The 20,136-nt window shown below is 41.5% G+C and overlaps 1 protein-coding gene across 1 annotated transcript in view; it reads left to right on the top strand.

The window, feature by feature from the left end:
• Window positions 1–18,066, top strand: part of CEP41 (centrosomal protein 41) — a 38,590-nt gene extending 20,524 nt beyond the window's left edge. The window contains exons 4-11 of the mRNA XM_081102111.1: window positions 2,998–3,059; window positions 4,326–4,395; window positions 10,303–10,447; window positions 12,121–12,272; window positions 12,639–12,706; window positions 14,016–14,130; window positions 14,776–14,991; window positions 15,611–18,066. Coding sequence (XP_080958237.1) covers window positions 2,998–3,059; window positions 4,326–4,395; window positions 10,303–10,447; window positions 12,121–12,272; window positions 12,639–12,706; window positions 14,016–14,130; window positions 14,776–14,991; window positions 15,611–15,759 — 977 coding nt within the window. The 3' untranslated portion in view covers window positions 15,760–18,066. The remainder of the gene's footprint in view (window positions 1–2,997; window positions 3,060–4,325; window positions 4,396–10,302; window positions 10,448–12,120; window positions 12,273–12,638; window positions 12,707–14,015; window positions 14,131–14,775; window positions 14,992–15,610) is intronic.
• Window positions 18,067–20,136: the final 2,070 nt, after the last annotated feature.

Below are 20,136 nucleotides of genomic sequence, written 5' to 3'. Positions count from 1 at the left end.
ATTTTAAGCTATGAAAAAAATCTTGTTTACTCACCTGGGCTGCATTATTGTCGCCTTAGTTCATCCATGGCAGGACCGTCCGGCTGGCCTGCTTCGAATTCGGTGTGTAGTCTCTCTCACCTCCTATCCATTTGCAGCTGAGTAGAAAAGCTCACATGTCCACACCAGAATTTGTCCCCTAAACATGCCTTGTTCCACCCAGATTGCGGAAACCCGGTTTAAAACATTTCTTAAAAAACACAGTTTGGTTTCTTTAATATCTAAACTTTAAATGGAGCTTTTCTCCCCAAAGAAATGCCTCTGGAAGGGAGTCCTTGGAAATGCTTTTCTCTTTAGAAGTTGTGGGCTTCCTTTTCGTAAAACAGGAGGCTCCTCTCACCTGGTTTCACACACTTGGTGCTGACTCCCTGACTAGAATTACTTCAGATCCTGGTTTGGGATCTACATTTTGAACGATATTTCCTTCTCTTATCCCATTTTCTGTTGGAGATGTTCTTTTGGGTCAAAGGGAGGAGAATATTGCCTTGTTTCGTGACACCCTAGCCCCATCACTTTTCTCGGATTACCTCAGATGCCCTGTCTTTCTGTGAAATCACAAACCTTGTTCTGTTACTTCCTTTGATTTGTCTTCCACTGTGAGCCCAACTTCCCTTTGCTAATAACGTGTTTTAACAAAACCCTGAAAACGCAGAATTCCTTTGTAATCTGAATATTCTTTCAACTCTGCCTGGGGAGAACAGACACTCTGTGTCTATTGACCACTTACAAAGCGTATTCTTGGCTTCTGGTGGTTAGATGACACTAGTTGGACCCAGTGTGAAACATCCTAGATAGTTAGGTCTCTGTCCTTCCAGTAACTCGAGAGAGACAGGCTGAGCTTCCAGACTTACTGGAGAAGCAAAACTTGATAGCATATCTGAAACTCGGGTTCATTGTCTCCATCGCGGAGTTGGGAGAAGCTACCAGTAGCAGAAGCTCCATTCTTAAAGCTCTGTTCGCGAGGACAGGCTGACAGAGCTTTCCAAGCCATCCTTTTTATAAACTTTAAAACTTACTGTACAACGTCTAGTTTGATCTTTTTATCTCTGAGTAATAATGTCAGAAAGTCCTAGTGATGGCTGCTCTTCTAAACCAGAACCAGGTATGTAGAGCTGAGGCTCAAATGTGCAGTGGGATTGCTAGTGCGTGTGAGAGGGCACTAGAAGTGCCAATCATTAGAAGTCAGCTGGACCGGTGTTTTGTTTGAGGTAATTCAACAAAGTTAAAGGGGGTTTTAATGTACTTAGAATGTGAAGAATTGGAGAGTATTTCAAACTATGGGACTATACAGAAAGAATATCGGTAGATAAATGGCACGGTGCAAACTGCTTGAAAGCGCTTGACTATTTTCATTGTCTGGTGTATCACCATTTTGATTTAAATAAGTGACTTTTGGTGGACGGGTTGGTGGCGATTCAGTTGCACTTATTATTGCTTGTGGTCAGCCTATGTGAGTCTACATCCTGGTGGGTCTTAGAAGCTGGTTTGCATCTAGGTTTGTTACCTTGTATCCAGAAGAAGTTGTTCTAAGAATTTTCTAGAAATAATGGTCAGTTATACGCCAAATTGCTCTCTTTAAGACATTTTAGAACAGCAAAACTTTAATTCCCTGTAAGACAAGAATCTTGATGAAGTTTTTAAGGTAATATTTCCTGACTCTGAGTCATAAGGTGTTTGAAAAATCAAGCAAACATTATCCTCCGAAATAACTATCCGGTCTGTGCTGGTTTTTTGGAAAATTCATAGAAATGATTAGTACACCAGGTAAACAGTCTTAAATATCTTAATCCTTTCCTTTGTTGCTAGGAGTCTTGGCTTACGAGCCTTTGTGCAATGAAGGGCACAGTAATTACCCAGCTAACTGACCTTTAGTAATTCTGAAGTAATGACATAGTCTTTAAGGAGCCCTGGGCTCCAATATAAACACCTAAAAGAGGAAAGGAGTAAAGGGTAAGAGTGGGAGGAAGGTCAATGCTGAGAACTTCAGAATGGACAGTCACTTTCAGAAAAGTTTAAGGAAGCTAACTGTTAGCATGCCTCTCTGGGGCAGAGATTGGATAAAGTGATACTGGCTGAAATTTTTAAAAAACTGTTTAATGTGCTACATGGGATTATTATCACAATTACAGGGGTACCCTCATTGGAGGAGTTATGCCTCAGACTGTACAGATAGCACTTGAGTACATGTTGATGTTTTAGGTTGATTTTTTACTTTAATTGTGAAAAGCACATACCATAAAATGTACTCTCTTAACCATTGTTAAGTGTACCGTTCAGTAGTGCTAAGTATATTCGCTTTGTTGTACAGTAGATCTCCAGACCTTTTTCATCTTGCAAACCTGTTGAACAGGTTGCTTTTTATTGAAGTGGAGGTGAAGAGAAACTGACACAAAAGATGGTCACCAGCCGTCAGCACTCTGTGCCCAGCATTGTGCCTGGGGTTGGGGAGAAAGTGTTGTCCTGTGTCTCCAGCATAGTTTGTAACCTCCGGAAGGAACTCCTCTTTTCAGGTCAGGGTTGACCTGGGGCCACTCCGCCTAAGGGTCTCTGTCCTGTTTATAAAATGCAGATTTGTTTCCTTTTGTTCTGAAAATAGTTTAAAGCAGTTTACAAAAATGTGGTACAATATGGCCAAAGTACAGCCATAGCATGGTAACAGAAAAATGGTAGACTAATAACATAAAGGCAAGGGATAAAGTCTCTAGACACAAAGTGGTGGCTATTCAATTATAGGCTTTCTACTGGCCCAAGCAAAGGGGGGGGGGGGTGGGCGGGGGATGAAGAAATTATATAATACTGACCACTGTTAATTTTGAGGATATCATGAGGACTAAATGAGGTAAGGTATGTAAAAGCACATAAATAACTTGAGAAATATACCATATAACTTGGTGATTAGAAAGAATGAATACCTCTGAGGAAGCAAAATAAACCTAGAAAAATATTTGTGCTTTTCAGATTACAGATACAAAAAAGATGAGCTTTTCAAGAGACTAAAAGTTACCACCTTTGCCCAGCTGGTAAGTTTAATAATCTCCCACTGGAGTAAAACTTGTCTAATTTGTGCTGCTTTATGTGAGTATCTCTAAATTTGATTCTAGGTAATATTTGCAGGGGGTTTCTTCTTGTTTATTTATATTTTACCGGTGAGAGAATTAATTGGTATATGATGTGTATATTCATTGGAGGATGGTGTGAAATTTTTCTCTCTTCTTTGATAAGAATTTTATAAAGTAAAATGTGCATTCTACTTTTAAATCATCAAATTTGTGGTTTAGGTTTTGTTTTTTTTCCTTGTCCATTTAATTTAATATTTAGAATCTAGAGTTCTGGACTCTGGATTGTTTGGACATTTTTCTCTGTGTAAACCAGGTGATCGCCCTTCGATGACTGAGTTCTTTTTCCAAGCCTTTCTTGGGCTATTTTTTTACTTTGGGAAAGTCACTTTATCCTTTCATTTGAAAATTACGGACCAAGTGTCTCTCTGGTACCCAAACAAGAGTTCCATTGATGTAACTCAAGATGGATCTTGGGTCTTATGAGCTAAATTTTAAAAACTGCTTCAAAATCTATATGTAAGGCCCTAGCCAGTTTGGCTCAGTGGATAGAGCCTGCGGACTGAAGCGTCCCGGGTTGGCAACCAATCGAGTCGTCTCTTCTCACATTGACGTTTCTGTCTGTCTGTCTCTCCCTCTCCCTTCCACTCTCTCTAAAATGAAATAAAAAAAATCAATGGAAAAATACCCTCAGGTGAGGATAAAAAAAAAAATCTATATAGGTATACAATGCTATAATCAATGTACTCATAATTACATTTATTTCTTCCTTGCATGAAGAATTGCTGATACAATTTGTTATTATAAGTATTGCATTTTTAAGAAATAACATGTTAAAAAAGTGTAACATATGTAATACTTTCAACAATAAAGTTTTTTTTAAAAAAAGTAATAACATGTTATGTTGGAACCAGAATATACATCTGCGTGGTTTCATGTATATTGCTAGGTATTCTTATTCATATTTCTTGTCCTAAGTTACCCTTTTGGCCTTTGAAGCTTATTGTGCAGTGTCTTAAGTGAACCCTTTTCTTCTGGAAGGTCCTCTGCAGTGTAATGACCACTCCCGGAGTAAGGAGGCCGAGTGTTAGCCTCTAGTTGAGGACACTGACAGTTTCTTAAAACAAGAGATCTTTGATGTTCCCTATCTTTTGTAAAAGACAGGCTTGCCTCTGTTTAAAGACAAACAAACATAGACCCATCTCCACATTTCATTCCTTTTTCTCTCAGGTCATCCAGGTTGCTTCCTTGTCAGATCAAACACTGGAAGTGACAGCTGAGGAGATTCAAAGACTGGAAGGTAATGAGAATTGAGGCTGCGGGAAAGTCACGGATTGACCGTTTGACTGAAGCGCTCGCCCTCTGCAGCTGCGTTCGCAGCGACTTGGGGCTTTGATGTACCTGTTTGTAATTAGATTGTTGCTCTCTGAGAAATGCTATCTGCTGCTTTAATTGTTAATTCTTACCTCTTAAAAATAAAAAGCCATCTGGTTTTCTGGCTCTAGCATTTGTAGTTTTAAACGTTTTAGATGTGTTTGATATACTAATTACTTGTTTTCAGCAGGTATTTTTAGTGTTTTCTATGTATGTACAAGCCACAGAATTAGGTGCTATGAGACTACAAAGATGAATAAAACCCAGCTCTACATACGTGGAGTTTGTAATCACGGGTGCACATGTGTTTGCATGTTGGGTGAGGAGAACAATGGCAGAAACACAGAATCACTAACAGGGCAGAAATGTGTAATGGAGGACTGAAAGGAAGCTATCGTTTGTTGAATTCATGTATATTGCTAGGTACTTCACCTCGTGTTTTCTTATTTAATTTATTGCAAAAACTCTATAACAGCAGTTCCCAACCTGTGGGTCGCGACCCCGTTGACGGTCGAACGACCCTTTCACAGGGGTCGCCTAAGACCATCCTGCACATCAGATATTTACATGACGATTCATAACAGTAGCAACATTACAGTTATGAAGTAGCAACGCAAATAATTGTATGGTTGGGTCACAACATGAGGACTGTATTTAAAGGGCCAGAAGGCTGAGAACCACTGCTCTGAAAGAAGGTACTCCTTACAGATGGGAAGCCCAATCCCAGAGGTGCGGTGACTTGCTGAAGGTGATACAGTCAGTGTGTCTCCCATGGCAGCCACTGTCTGCTGTGGGAGTGCCGGGGGAGGGGAGGTATTTTCCAGTTAGAAAACAGGTAGACTTAAGGCTTCTGAACCAGCCCTTCCAGGTGAGGCTGTGGCTGGCCGAGGAGCGGCACCGAGAAGAAAAGGCTGAACACAGGCCGGGAGAAGGGAAAGGTCCCGGTGTGCCTGGGGAGTCACGCCATCCAGCCTGGCTGTGGTCTGAGGGAGGAATAGGTGCCTGGTAGGAGATAAGGCCAGAAAGACAGGTAGGCTCCAGATTTCCTTTCCTAAATGCCGAGTCGAACGAAATAAAACCTCTTCGTTGTACTCTCATGAAAGGCACACACAGAGCTAAGGTCTTTATTTTATCCTGAAGCGCTCAGCAATCAATGTGTGGCTGTTTATTGACGGAGAATGTGTTTTGTTAAGGTTGATGTAGGCCAGGAATTTGACTTCTGATTTCAAGACAAGTTTCTCAGGAAGTCTGAACACTGGGTTTGTGCAACTCAACTGTCATTTCCCTGGGCTTGTTTTTGTTAGCGAGGATAAAGGGAATCTGAAAAAGCCAGGAATTTATCTTTGACAGATGCCTCTCACACCGCAGAGAAAGAAGGGCTCTTTGTAATAGAGATAATTGAGTCTCCTCATACAAATACACCCAATTTTAACCTGGTTATATAAGTACCTGGATTGGGTCTTTTAATTCATTATAGAGATTGCAGCACCAGGACATATGGGCTCATGCAATTTTCTCTTCTGAGATGAATTTGCACAGGAAAATAGGCTCTTGTAAAATAGGACACCATAATGTGTGAGTAATATTAGTGTTTTTCTAGTGCTCCACACAGAATAATAACTCACTCAGGAATGCCTGTAGGACAGATTGTATCTGTTTGCATATTGACTATCTTTGAAGGATTACAAGATCTCCTTTCGTAATGTTTATTTTTTCCTGACTTAAAAGTATATTTTTAGAAAATTAGAAAACTGCAAAAAATATATAAAGAAAATTAAAATAACGAATAATCCCTGTTTTAAATTTTGTTGTCTATTCCCCCCCCCCATCTAACTCCCACCCAAATCCATACTCTTCATATATAGTTTTGTTTTATGCTGTTTCCCATTAACATTTTGTCATGCATACTTTCCCGTGTCATTACATAGACTCACAGAGCTTCAGTGTAAAGGTCGTGTGGTCATATAATGCCTACCCTTTGGACATACCATAGTTTATTTAATTATTCTCCTATTCCTGGGGCAGTACAGTTTTTCTAATTTTTCACTTTTATAAAATAATGCTGTGGTGTAAATACATAAGTGCTTGTGTGGTTCTGATTATTTCCTGGAGATGAATCGCTACAGATGAACAAAGGGTAGACCTGTTTTGGAGGCGCTCAATGCTGATTCCACAGCCTCTCCGGAAGGTTCTACCTCTGCAGCCCACCGAGTGCAGGAGAAGACATGTTTCTCCCCATCCGAGCCAGTGTTAGCATGGTTTTATTTTGAATGTCTCTGATAGTGACAGTGAGCTGTGGTGTGTGTGTGTGTGTGTGTGTGTGTGTGTGTGTGTGTGTGTTTATTGGTCATACATATTTCTTTCGAGGATATTACAAATCCTTTCCCATTTTTTTTCTAATGGAATATTCATCTTTTACTTACTGTTTTATGAAAGCGTTATGTAATTATGATATCTTTTTACTTTGGAAACCAATACAGCCTTGGAAATAAAGGAGAAAAATCTTTATTTGATGATTTGGAACAATTTCCAAGCTGTATTATCAAGTAAAAATAAAACAACAAAACGAAAGCCAAGGTGTAGAGCAGTATGAATAGTGTTCTCCTGGACATGTAAAAAGGGGAGGAAATAAAATATATGCAGAAGTATGTAGTTGTTTTATTTCTGGAAGGAGACATAAATATGTGAAGCTGGTTCCCTTGGGGGAGGAGGCCCGATGGCCGTGAATCTGGAATCGGAAGAAGGCTTCCTTTCCACATAAATTTATGTCGTTTGCATTTTTACCTTATACACATGAGCCTTTTTTCAATTGAGGAGCTAGTTAATTTTTTTAAACTCTGTAAATTAAGTATATTAACCTTTTCTCATCCATATATGTTACAGGTATTTTTCCTAATTTGTTATTCACCTTTTAATTTTCTTTGTGTTGATTTTGACATATATGAGATTTGCATTTTTACATGATTAAATCAGCCATTCATGTTATGTTTTGTTTTATTGCTTTAGATTCACAAATTCTAAAATAAGATAAATTATTTACCTCTATTTTCTCCTACCAGCTTGCTTGTTAGTTTTGTTTTTGTTTTAATATCAATCTATCTGTTACATATATAGGGTGTACCAAAAAGTGTATGCACACTTTACCAGCTGATCATCACTTAATTTTCAATTCTTTTCAGGTTTAACTGATTTGAAATAATGGGTGAAGCCAGACTAAGCTTTGAACAAAGAAAATATATCCTAAAGTGCCACTAGACTTTTTTTATGGGGATACATAAAAGAAAGTTTACGGTACAAAGCCGGCAATAGTTGACAAATTGAGGGCACACAAATACTGAACAAAATGATTCTTAATATTTGTGATTTTATTGCTTCATGTTATCAGCGGTGTCTCGACCAAAACGGTCATCAGTTTGAAAACAGGCATTGACACACAGAAAAGTATTCATTTCTGTAACTTTCTTTAAATTTTTTAAATGAACTATATGTTAATAAACACTGACTTTATGATCATTCAAAATGTGTATACTTTTTTGGAGGAGACACCCTGTATTTTGGTATATGATGTGAGAGGTCAGCTAAACTTGATTTTTCTAGATAGTTAACAGATGATTTCAGCAGCATTTATTCAGTAGTTTTCCTTTATCAACTGATTTGTGATGCCACCTTGAACATATATTAGCTTCTTATATATATTCTAGGGTTTGTTTCTGTGTTCTTTATTGTATTCTGTTGTTCTGGTGGTACTTCAGCATTGTTTTTATCATTTACCTTTTCAATATATGTTACTATTTGATGAGTCAGTTTCTCTAAATTTTTATATATGTATGTATAATTTTTTTTTCTTCTTATAGTTAAAATCCTTTTAAACTTTTTTTGTCCCATTGGGATTTGTATTAAGGCTAAAAAATAAATCCGGAAAGGATTAAATCATTTAACTTTTAGTCACCCAGTCAGGACTATTCAATGTATGCCACTCTCTTCATTCAGGTTAATGTCCCTAAGTTAATTTTTATAAGACCTATAAAGGACTTACAAGTTTTTACCAGATCTTTACATTTCTTAATTAGGTTTATTTTCTAGGTGAGTATGTTGTATATCTGTAATTGTTACTGTAAATGAGATCTTCATATTGTTTTCTAATTGGTATATAGGAAAAATATTTTGTTAGTATTTATGTTTTTATCTAACCACCTAATTATTTTCCTTATGCTTATAGGAATCCCTTGAAGTTGCTCAGTAAATTATATCATATCCAAATTAAGATCTCATTTCTATTTCTTCTCTAATTATACTGGTTATAACAGTAAATTCTCAGACTTTTTGATAATAATCTCCCTCCACACTATAACAATTATTGAGGGCCTCAGAAAGTTTTGGTTTATGTAAATTATACCTATTAATATTTAGGATATTAAGATTTTAAACAGGACTTAAAAATATTGACTCACTATTTCACCCATTATAAACATAAATAACATATTTTTATGAAAAATAGCTATATTTCTAAAATAAAAAAATTTTCTGAGAATGGAATTACTTACTTTTTTGGGTAAATCTCATTAATGTCTGATTTAATAGAAAACAGGTGATTCTCCTATCTTCTGTATTCAATGTGTTGCAATATGCTATTTGGGTTGAAGCATCTGAAGAAAATCTGGCGTCACACAGACCTAAAGATATAAACGGTAGAGTGTTTTAATAGTCCTTTCCATTATTGTGGATATTTTTCTTTGATACAACACCAAAACAACCACCGGTAGTTTCCTAAAGGTTAGTTATAATGTAGAATCTGAAACCATATTAATGAATTTTTCACACTCTGTTGCATTAAAAGCCATCGGTCTGTCTTGCGCTTTGAATGAATCTTTTATCCGTGTATGATTTTATAACATCATGCCTTGGGTCGTGCGAAAATTATTGGTTCACTGAGTTATGAAGATCTTCCTAATGTTGACAAATTTCATTACACAGCATAAAAACAAACAAACACATTCATCAATCTCACCGCCTATCTTATCAGAAAAGGCATTAAGTATGGAGAAACAGTCAAGGTCCCGATGGTACATGGCTTCCAAAATTGTGATTTTTATTCAAAATGTAATCATTGCAACAAATGCCATCAGTTGTTTTCCTTGAAATGACAAGTTCACTTTTCACTTAGATCATTTTTTTTAATGTCTGCCAAATGCACACGTCTAAGTAACCAGTTTTTCTCAGATTTTCTTCCAAGTAAAAATGGTGTTCATGGCAAAAGCAGCAATAATGAGACTAATGCTTTTCCTTGAGACAACCATGGGACTTGGGTATGTAGCAAACTGTCCGTATGCAATTCCCCATTTCATCACACAGAATATGAAAAAGGCGTGTACGTGAGGGTAAAATTTAATAAAGTTGTTCATTATTAGTGCGTCACCAGGGACGATTTTTAAGTGAGATTGCCATATTAACTGTGATTGCAGGTTGGTGCGAACAGGATGATTGCTAATAAAACTTAGCACCATGGCCCTGGCTCTTGCTAAGGCACTAGCAGTGTTAGCCACCATTTTATTTGCACCACCAGGGCAAATAACACAGTAAAAAAGACAAATAACATCTCAGCATCATTATGAAAACAATCTTTACCTTGTAGATCCCCTGAAAGGGCCTTGGGGACTCCTGGGGTCCACAGGTGGCATTTTGAGAACCTATATACCTAATTTGAGAATTTATAGAACAATTTAAATAAGGTGATGTGCGCTCCTTTTCTTGACCTAATTTCAGTGGCCCTGCCTGATAAGTAAATACAGATTCTATAATTAAATGTACTTATTTCTTTATTTGCATGTTTTAGACAATGATTCTGCGACTTCAGACCCTGATGCCGAAGTCACTGCCAGGACCAATGGGAAGGGGAGCCCCGATGAGCAGCCTCCGAGCCCTGTCCAGTTCATAAATAGCGTGGGAGCGGGGGACTCCAGTCGCTCGACACTCCAGAGGTACTCCAATCGGATCCGTGCTTCCCCTGCATCTTGCCTTCCTATCAGGCGAGAGACCGATTTAAGTGGCTTAATTACCTCAGGAACAGACTGGCAAGGTGAAGCCCCACATTCTCACCCAGCCCTCTACTTTCTCTCTGGGTGAGATCTGTGGGTCCTCGCCTTGGGGCCCAGTGAGATAAATGCCTCCCCCTGAGTCTTCCCACAGCATCCTCCGTCGGTGAATGTCAGAGTCTGTTGTTGGTTGAGCATTAATTTTCACACCTCGCTTCCACTCTTCTCGGCCCTCCCGTATGCACATTTGCTATCAGGACCTGGCTTTACAACTACTGTCTTTTGACTCAGAGAGCATGCTTCCCTTCGCCTTTTCTGTCTGTTGCCCCTTATAAGTACCCTGACTCGAATCAGAAGGAAAGTGGAGAGGCACACCCAGGGCTCTGCTATCACGTAGGTGCAAAGAGGAGTGAGAGCAGCCCTCGGTGTCGATCCTCCAGCTGCACGTGGCTGGTCCTTCTTCCATACACTGTGACGCCTCACTTTCCCACAAATATTAACTGTTGATTATAAGACAGTGCTAATTTTTGGCACATACTCATCCCTCCTACTGGTAAAATAGTCCAACTAGTGAAAGAATTGCTATCATCTATACCACTATTATTATTTTTATTAACTACTTTTGTGCAAGGACTCAAATTGCTTTCAAAACAAAATAGACCAACGAGACTACCATTGAGGATAGAATTTCTTCTCCTGTGGTTCAACAAAATATGCTCTACATGGCATGTAGTTATAATGCTTATCAGATTTAAATGCAGAATTGGACTTGCTGTGATGGGGAGGAACTATATACTGCATGTCAGTCTGTGGTTTGGCATACATGTCTTCATATTTGCCAGGAAAGTAATCACCTTCTCATAGCGACGCTCCACTCCTTGCCATTTTGTTCATAACACCTACTGCTCTTATTCCTTTGATCCATGTTTTAACCCCATTTTGCCTATAATATTAATATGGTGACCAATTTTAGTGATTTTATGACCTTAAAATAGAATTGTCAGTGGTGAACTCATTTTAATCTTAGCTTTTCCTGTGTCTGATTCAATGAGTGTCACCAAATCTAAAAGCCTCTTCAACCTCAACATCATAACCTATAAAATGGAAGTAAGTACACATAAGTACTAAAAACATTAAGGTTCAAAATCCAGATTGGATAGACTCAATGAATAAATTAAAGCGTTGCTGTTACTTTCCGTTACATATAGAGAGGCCTTCGTTTTTCCTGCCCCATCAGCCTCATTCTTTCCCCTTTTGCTCTGCTCTCTTACGCCCCTCAAAATTCCATTGGATTGATTGTTCGCCGCCTCTTTCCCTGAATGCGGCCCTGATTGCTGGAGGCGCACGCACCCTGCAGCTTCTCCCCCTCAGCCAGGCTAATGGCCTAGCGCACACTGTCGGGAGGTAAGTGGGGACCTGTGGGTCCTCGCCTTGGGGCCCAGTGAGATAAAATAGGAACCACAGGATCTTGTATTCAGAAGCAGAACTGAGACACTATACCCATTTTCCTTTTGCTTTGCAGTGTCTTTTGAAAAGACACTGAGCTCTCTCTCGCTATTCTGAAGAAAAGCATCTGACCTTTAAGACTAGTTGCTGCTGACCTACTTTTCCACTTGCAGCGTCATCAGTGGTGTTGGAGAACTGGACCTAGACAAAGGGCTGGCGAAGAAAGCAGAGCCCAGCAGCAGAGACACGCCGTACCCCGACTGCCCCTTCCTGCTGCTGGATGTGCGCGACAGAGACTCTTACCGGCAGTGCCACATCGTCGGAGGTAAGAGAGGGCGGCCCACAGTGCCTCCTCCCCCAGCGCCGCCCATTCGTGCATCCGGGCCCCCTGACCACATCCCACGGTCAACAGTTAAGGGACCATATGCTAGCCCGGTCCATGGTGAGTTGGCTTTCCCATAATGCTCTGAGACAGGCCGATGACGCGCTCCCATGGCTCAGGGCCCAGGGCTAACGTCAGATACAGTCTAGTGTCCTGTTTCTTTTCTTTCACAAAAGTTTTTAGGTTTATGGCTTGTTGATTTTGAAAATATATTTCTTTAAGCTCTTAGTGAGACTTTAGACCCACTGGGGGGCGGGGTCAAGTTGTACTAGGAAAGCTACAAACTTCCTAATTTTCCTTTCTTTACAGCTTACAGTTACCCAATTGCAACTCTGTCTAGAACAATGAACCCTTATTCAAATGATATTCTTGAATATGTATCCTTTGTTGCATTTAAAGGAGTTGGGTGAGGATGAGGTTTGTAATAATCAAACTTACCAGGAAAACTCTGTGAAGGACTTTTGATACACCACTTGATCTTAGCCAAAAGGCTGGGAAGCAATGTGTGCATGACTTTTTATAGTAATTAGCTTATTTTGGCATATTTTAGAATTTGGATTCTTAGCTGTTACTGAATATGCTGACTATGATTGCAGATGGTTCCAAGCCATACTGCACTGGGCTGAAGAACATCAGGTTAAAGTCTATGATCCATTAAGAGTTAGTCCTGTCCTGGCCGGTGTGGCTCAGTTGGTTGGGCATTGTCCTGTGCACCGAAAGGTTCCAGGTTCGATTCCCGGTCAGGGCATATCCCCAGTTGTGAGCTTGTTCCCTGGTGGGAGCAAGCAGTAGTTAGCCAATGGTTGTTTTGCTCTCACATTGATGTTTCTCTCTCTCTCTCTCTCTCTCTCTCTCCTTCTCTCCTTCTCTCACAAAAGAGTCCTAAGACGTTTTTCCCCCAGAAAGCTTTCCCAGGTAAAACTTAGGAAGTAAATTTTCTTCCTTCTATTTTATCTTTTTTCTTCTTAAAATTTTAATATTTTTGCTCATAAAAATCATACAAGTAGAAGCTAATTTAAATATTGAAATATGTGAGAAAAAGAAAATTAAAATCTTTGATAATCACCCATTTGATCAACTCTTATTACATTTTTTGTATATTTTACTCCAGACTGTCTTCTATGTATGTTTTAACAAAGTGGAAATCATGCTGTATATATAATTTAGCGTCTTGCTTTTTCCGCACTTGATATTACAGTTACTTTGTCACACTAACACACAGTCTTTATAAACTCCATTTTTGATATAGTGTAAATGTCTTCAGATGTACTATAATTTACTAAAATGTTCTGCTTTATTGTACTTTTTTTTTTTACTATTATAAACAAGGCTGCATTAGAGTATATTGAACATAAAAGTTTTTCTACTTCCTTGCCTGTAGAATGGACTTGTAATGATTATTCTCCAGGGTTGTGATGATAACAGAGCTAAAGGGTGTGTAGTGTACCTAGTGCATCTTGGATCAGGGTATTGTTAGTTTATAAGAGAAGAGAATACCGGCTTGAGCGGGTTCCATGACAGGAAGAAATCTAGTAACTGCCAGTGTGATGGGTAAAGGGAGGGCCCGTCTGGCACTCCCCTGAGTTCAGAAAGGTGAACTTAAACAGCCCTCTGTTCCTTGGGGGTTTCTTGTAGTCTGGAAGCATTAACTCAGTGTGGTCAAACCTTAACTCGTCCGACTCTTAGAAAAATGCTCACGGCAAGATCATCATTCTGTATGACGACGACGAGAGGCTGGCCAGCCAGGCGGCCACCACCATGTGCGAGCGGGGATTCGAAAACCTCTTCATGCTTTCCGGAGGTGAGCGAGCGGGGCTGTGTTCTGCTCCGAGCTTTAAAGGCTGAAATCGGGGCTCACAGTCCTTCACCCCCACATGATCCCCTCTTTCCTGGGAGAGGTCAGGATTTAGCACAGGCGTTCCTCAGACACACGCAGATCACCACTACCAAGCAAGTATCCCAGCAAAGCGAGTCATAACCTTTTTGCTGGTAGAGGGTCTTGCCTTCAGTTTGTAAAAAATAAAAATAAATAAAAATACATCTGTGAAGTGCAGTGAAACGCAGCGCAATAGACCCAGGGCTGCCTGTGCTTTGGAAAGAGAGAGCCGTGCGGCTGAAAGGAGGCAGTTCTGTGAAACCTCCCTGCGCTTTATCGGCGCATGTTTTAAATTCCTGAAATACTGACATTGCATCAGGGCTCTGTGAGAAAGCTTTGATGCTGAGCACTTACGCAGAAGGATTTCTGGGGGAATTCTCAGAATCCCACATAACAAGCGACATTTTCTGGTGTAATTTTCGTAATGGTGAAGCAGTGGAGAGAGATTTCGCGTCCTGGTGCCGGGCTCGACTTGGAAGCCAGGGATGAGGAGCCATGCAGGCTCCTTGGCAGGTTTCGCCTTGGCCTCACAGCGGTGACGCTGCTTCCTCTCTGATCTCCCACACCCAGGTCTCAAAGTCTTAGCTCAGAAATTCCCAGAAGGACTGATTACGGGTTCCCTGCCTGCGTCTTGCCAGCAAGCCCTTCCTCCTGGTTCTGCCCGGAAACGACCCAGCCCCAAAGTGCCACCCGCACCGGCTGAGAATAAGTGGAGATTTACCCCAGAAGACCTAAAACAGATAGAATATTACCTGGAAGAGGAGCAGGGTCCAACAGACAACCTCAGTAAGATCTTTTGACCTTTAGAGATAACACTTTCTGTCGAGCTTGAGATTTGTGATCCCTTGTAATATATTCAGAGTCTTCCAATATTTTGGAAGGGTACAGGAGCGATGCAGGGAGGGGGGCAAGTGGAGGTGATGGGAGATTGTGGCAAGAATTGGGCATTGTGCACAGAGAAGAGAGAAGAGACTTTATCGACGTGTGTGTCTCAGGCAGAGTTGAGAGGCCAACCTGACGCATCCAGATTCCTTCTTGGAAAGTCTCCATGTCCTTCTCTTGCTTCTAGGCACACAGACCACTTCAGGCCTTTCCTCTGCACACTGCTTCCTCTTCCCTGTCCTCTCATCGCTCCTGCTCAGGAACCAGCCTCCAAACTTCTCTGCCGAGAAGGAAGGCGGCACAGGCTAGCTTGGCTGGGTTGCCTTTCATCCCTGCCCTTTTCCCCACCGTTAAGTTGGTCACAAGGATAAACAGTAGGTTTTAGCCTTAAGTGAATGCTGAATAGGACTTGATTAGCTTCAAAGTGGTTGTAGCGGAAGACTTCATTCGTTTCAAAGTGTACTTGGCAGATTGTCCCTGGGACCATGCTTGCAGCTCTCTCCTTGCTTCCTTGCTCCCTCAGGCCGGCTGAGCCACGCTAACGCCTCGGCAAGAGACTCCAAGGTCCCCGGCAGCCGCAGCGCTCAGAACCTGTCCAGCGGGGGCCCTGCCAGCCACGCGAACCCCCGCTCTCAAGGCAGCGGCCACCTGCAAGGCAAACCCTGGAAGTAAAGACTCTGTCTGTCCCACTCAAATAAATGTTTTCTCTGCTTGTGGACCCCTGAGCAGTTCCCCAGCTGGTCCTTTTCAGACCAGGACACGCGTGATAGGCCCCTGCCCTCTTCCTCTCCAGCTCCAGAAGGGTTTGTACACGAACCAGAGGCAGCACAGGCTCGTGTCCACCCGTCATCCACACCATATTCACGTCTCTGGAACTGAGTAGGAAGAAAGGGTCTCTGGGGGTAGGGGTGGGGCGGGGGCTGGAGGGGGGGTTGGGGCGGGGGAGGCGGGCTGTCATGTTTGTAATAGGACCCAGCTTGTTTGGGTGTGTATCCCGTGCTATTGTGTAAATACTTCAGTCACATCTGGGGTGTTCTTCCCACCCAGTTCTTTTCCACTCACGTTCCTGGTTTCGTGGAGGCTGTCCAGAGAGGCCGTGCTGCCTGAGAAGCTGGCCCTGGGGTGCGGGTGACTCTTGGCTCCCAGCCTCCCCAGAGCCCCCAGGGGAGGGCCGCAGGTCGAGGCGCTCTTCCCAGCGCAGATATGGGCTCTGTGATGAGTTTGGAGGCTGGTTCCGCCAGCATCGCTCCATTTTAAGGTTCAGTGCAGCAGCTCTCACACTTCCTGGACGTTCCTCCTCGAGGCACGCTTCCCGGAGCCAGCGCCGGTGGTAGTGTGTGCTCGGTGCCTTCACCGGACACGGCCTCCCAGAAAGCCCGGCTGTCCGTGTGCAGGGCTGCCCCTCGCTGGTGTCTCTGTTAGGAATTTCCATCACCCAGCTCGGGCCCATCCCGCCTTAGATGGGCAGAAATCATGGCCACTTGTGCACATCAGCCCCGAGTGGGCCGCCGAGGGCACACAGGTGAGGGCGCCTCCATGGTCCTTTGTCAGAGCTGACAGCCCCTTAAGCCCTCGCTTAAAATACAGTATTAGTCTAATTGAGTAATTAGTGCAATTTCCTACTTACTTTTCATTCTCATGGCTGAGCTGTGATTAGGAGGTTGTGATTATAGATTCTGGTTTGGGCCAGAATTTTGAATCAGCATTAATTGAATTGCTAGATGACTGACATTCATTCCATTTAATTGGGGGAACAAAAGACCTCAGGTAAGGATGAGGAACTCTGAAATCATCGGGAAAAGGAAAAGAGCCTTGTTAATTTTTATGGTCTGTGATCTGTAGCTGCGATAAGGAACTGAGGAATAAATTGTGCTTTTTGTCATGGCAACCAGCTTCTGAAAAGCCAACTGAAAATTGCCTATCCTTAGGTGGTTACTGCTGCTGGGTAAGATTCGCCTTAACGGCACTTATTTTCTCACCGTCAAAAAAAAAAAGAAAAAGAAAAAAGTACCACAGTATTTCTAGCAAGGGGGCTGTGTTTGTAAGAGAAGTAAAGGTAATAAATATCGCATAGATCCATATGGAAAAGGAACTTTCCGATTCAGCCCAGTTCTGTTGCAGGATGTTTATTCCTCTCTACTTGATTTCCAAAGTGTAACATTTTCCAATGCTTTAGAAATCAAACAAACCAGCGACATTGTTCAGATGTCAAGCCATGCCCAGTTTTCCACAAGAGTCAAGAATCTTGTATAAAATCCAGCCAACGTACACATAGCTTTAATGAGGAGCCTGTCATGTTTCCCCATAAATTTATTGCCTGAGAACTAGTGCGGCCTGTTGCTAATGCCAAAATGCTCTGGCTTCTTATTTTCTTTACAACATACATTTTTTTTAATGCAAATTTTTCCACACTCAACTTTCCCCTAGCACGGACAAGATTTTCAGCCTTTTTGACACACATACATTTTTAAGAAGAAAAAAAACACACTGTTTTCTCTGTGACAAAGTTCTGGTTATGCCATTTTAAAGTTGACTAGTCAGGAGTTTAGGTTTCCGCACTCGATTCTATTTTAGAGTAAATGGTAGGCTCCCTGTCTTCCTATTCTGCATTCCCAGCACCCAACGACACTCGAGTGTTGGAAACTACTGTATATACGTGGAAAGTCAGGTTAGCCAAACCCGTCAGAACTGCTGTGCGTTTAGCCGAGCTGTCTGACAGGCTGTGTGTGTGTGTGTGTGTCGTTCCCTACAGTGCTTTGTCCTGTTGGTAAGGATTGCGAGTCACTGTTCCTAAAGACCCGTTCTGACGCTGCACTGCGGGTGTTAAGTGGCACTCGCAGCCTTTCCATGCTCCAGGTTTTGCTTTGAATGTTTGACTTTACTCGTTTCTGCATTAGGTTAACTGACATGTATTATTTAAGTGATCAGTGATATACTCTGTGCAATGATGAATGTTGAATATTAAAGTGCGTAGTTATTAATCTGTTGTTTGCTATTGATATGCTGACCTCTGCCAAATTCTCCCTTCCTCTCTGGTGAGATGATTTTGGGGAGCCATGTGAGACTGGGGATATTTGTATAAATAAATCAGGAACCATTCCGGTGAGAGCAGGGGACGTCAGCTCTCCAGTCAGAGGCCTGGGTGTCATGCTCAGACAGGGACTAATGGCCACCTTAAACACATGACGGCAGGGCTTTACTGCAGTGTTTCAGGGGTTGACAAGATGCCCTGGGCTCGCGACCCCCTAAATGGAGGGTGCTTTATCGGTGCACAGCTACAGCTCCATCTGCGCAGCGGTGAGGGCCCAAGTCTAAATAATACGTTCAATGCTATAAAGCAGCGGTTCTCAACCTGTGGGTCGCGACCCCTTTGGGGGTCGAACGACCCTTTCACAGGGGTCGCCTAAGACCATCGGAAAACACATATATAATTACATATTGTTTTTGTGATTAATCGCTATGCTTTAATTATGTTCAATTTGTAACAATGAAAATATATCCTGCATATCAGATGTTTACATGACGATTCATAACAGTAGCAAAATTACAGTTACGAAGTAGCCACGAAAATAATTTTATGGTTGGGGGTCACCACAACATGAGGAACTGTATTAAAGGGTCACGGCATGAGGAAGGTTGAGAACCACTGCTCTAAAGGGTTATGTATTTAAGAAAGAAAGAAGGGAAGGAAGGGGAGAGGCAAGGAGGCAAGAAGAGGGGCGGGAGGGAAAAGCTGCGTTACTCATTCAAAAACAAAAAGAACAATCTTGGGCTGTAATAATGTCAGATTTAATCTATTGAAAGGTAAAGAATGATTCAAATAACCTTAAAGTCATTTTATTTTTTCCCTTGAGTGGAAAGCCAGAACCAGCACAATCATATTGGACTTGGTGTAAATCAGAATGAAAAGAGGACAAACAATGCTCATTAGTTGCTGAGGGATTTTTCCTATGGTGCTATTGAGACCAGAAAAAAATTCTTTAGACTTTAGGCTACTCACCAAGAACACAGTCCAAAACAAAACCTCCTTTTCTCTAATTCCCTTCTGGAATATAAGGGGAATCAGAGTCCTAGACTAGGAAGAAATATGGAGGTAATTTTTCTTGTTTGGTTTTGGCTCCTGTCATGTTATTTATGGGTTATAGATTCTGTCTTTTGTGTTATCTGACTTTTTTAAGGGAGATAATTAATTTCTGTCCACCTGGATTTAAATCCGTGGCTCCCGTCTTGCTCTACTCTGAAGATAATCATGAAGAACCTTTCTTTTCCCAGTTCCAGAATGTTCTCAGTGTATTTTGTGTGCCTTTGTTTTCTTCACAATTCTTTTCCGAGATGTAACTCCATAATACTTTCTTTTTTTTCCCAAGGAACATCAGAAACATGGATTCTAATTCATCAGTTTGGTTATGTGAGCATGATGACATCCTTACATGCAGTTCAATTACTTTTTTGATTAGCAAATATATTTTCCTCATAAAAACAGTAAATAAAACAGGCTGTGCTTGCAAAGTATTCAAAATACATTTTGCTAGCAATGCTTTCCCACAATTGTAGTAATTATTGAAATTGTCTATTGTGGTGTTCTTAAATTGGTACACAGGTCAATTATAGCATAAAATATGTAACGGAAATTTCTCAGCATTGAATTCTGGCAGAACAGGATTCAGTGCATGGTTTTATGTGTTTACAAAACCCTGTTGGTCACGCCACCATCGCGATGGCCTCCCTCTCTGAGGCTGATCTTCTTTGTTCCAAACGCGGCCGCAGGTTCTTCTCACGTGTGCAGCATCCCCAGGCGCTTGGTAAAACGGGGGGCAGACAGAGGTCATTTACCAGGCGCTGTTACCTGGTGGGCTACATTTGTTTAATTATTTGAAATTGTATTTTGACTATAAGCTCCTAGAGGGTGAAAATCACCAACTAGATGACAGTGGCCCTTAATCAGGGTGTGTGACCAAGTGAATGGAACCTGTCAGGTCTGAAGTCTGGGATGTGAGGCCCATTGTGGGGCGACTCAATGCTGGCCCGCCATTCTGGACATCCGGAGAG

The sequence above is a fragment of the Myotis nattereri genome (assembly GCF_964212035.1).
Source record: "Myotis nattereri genome assembly, chromosome: 11".
Taxonomy (NCBI): domain Eukaryota; kingdom Metazoa; phylum Chordata; class Mammalia; order Chiroptera; family Vespertilionidae; genus Myotis; species Myotis nattereri.
Note: the sequence above shows the minus strand (reverse complement) of the source record. Positions and strands in the feature narration are given on the sequence as shown.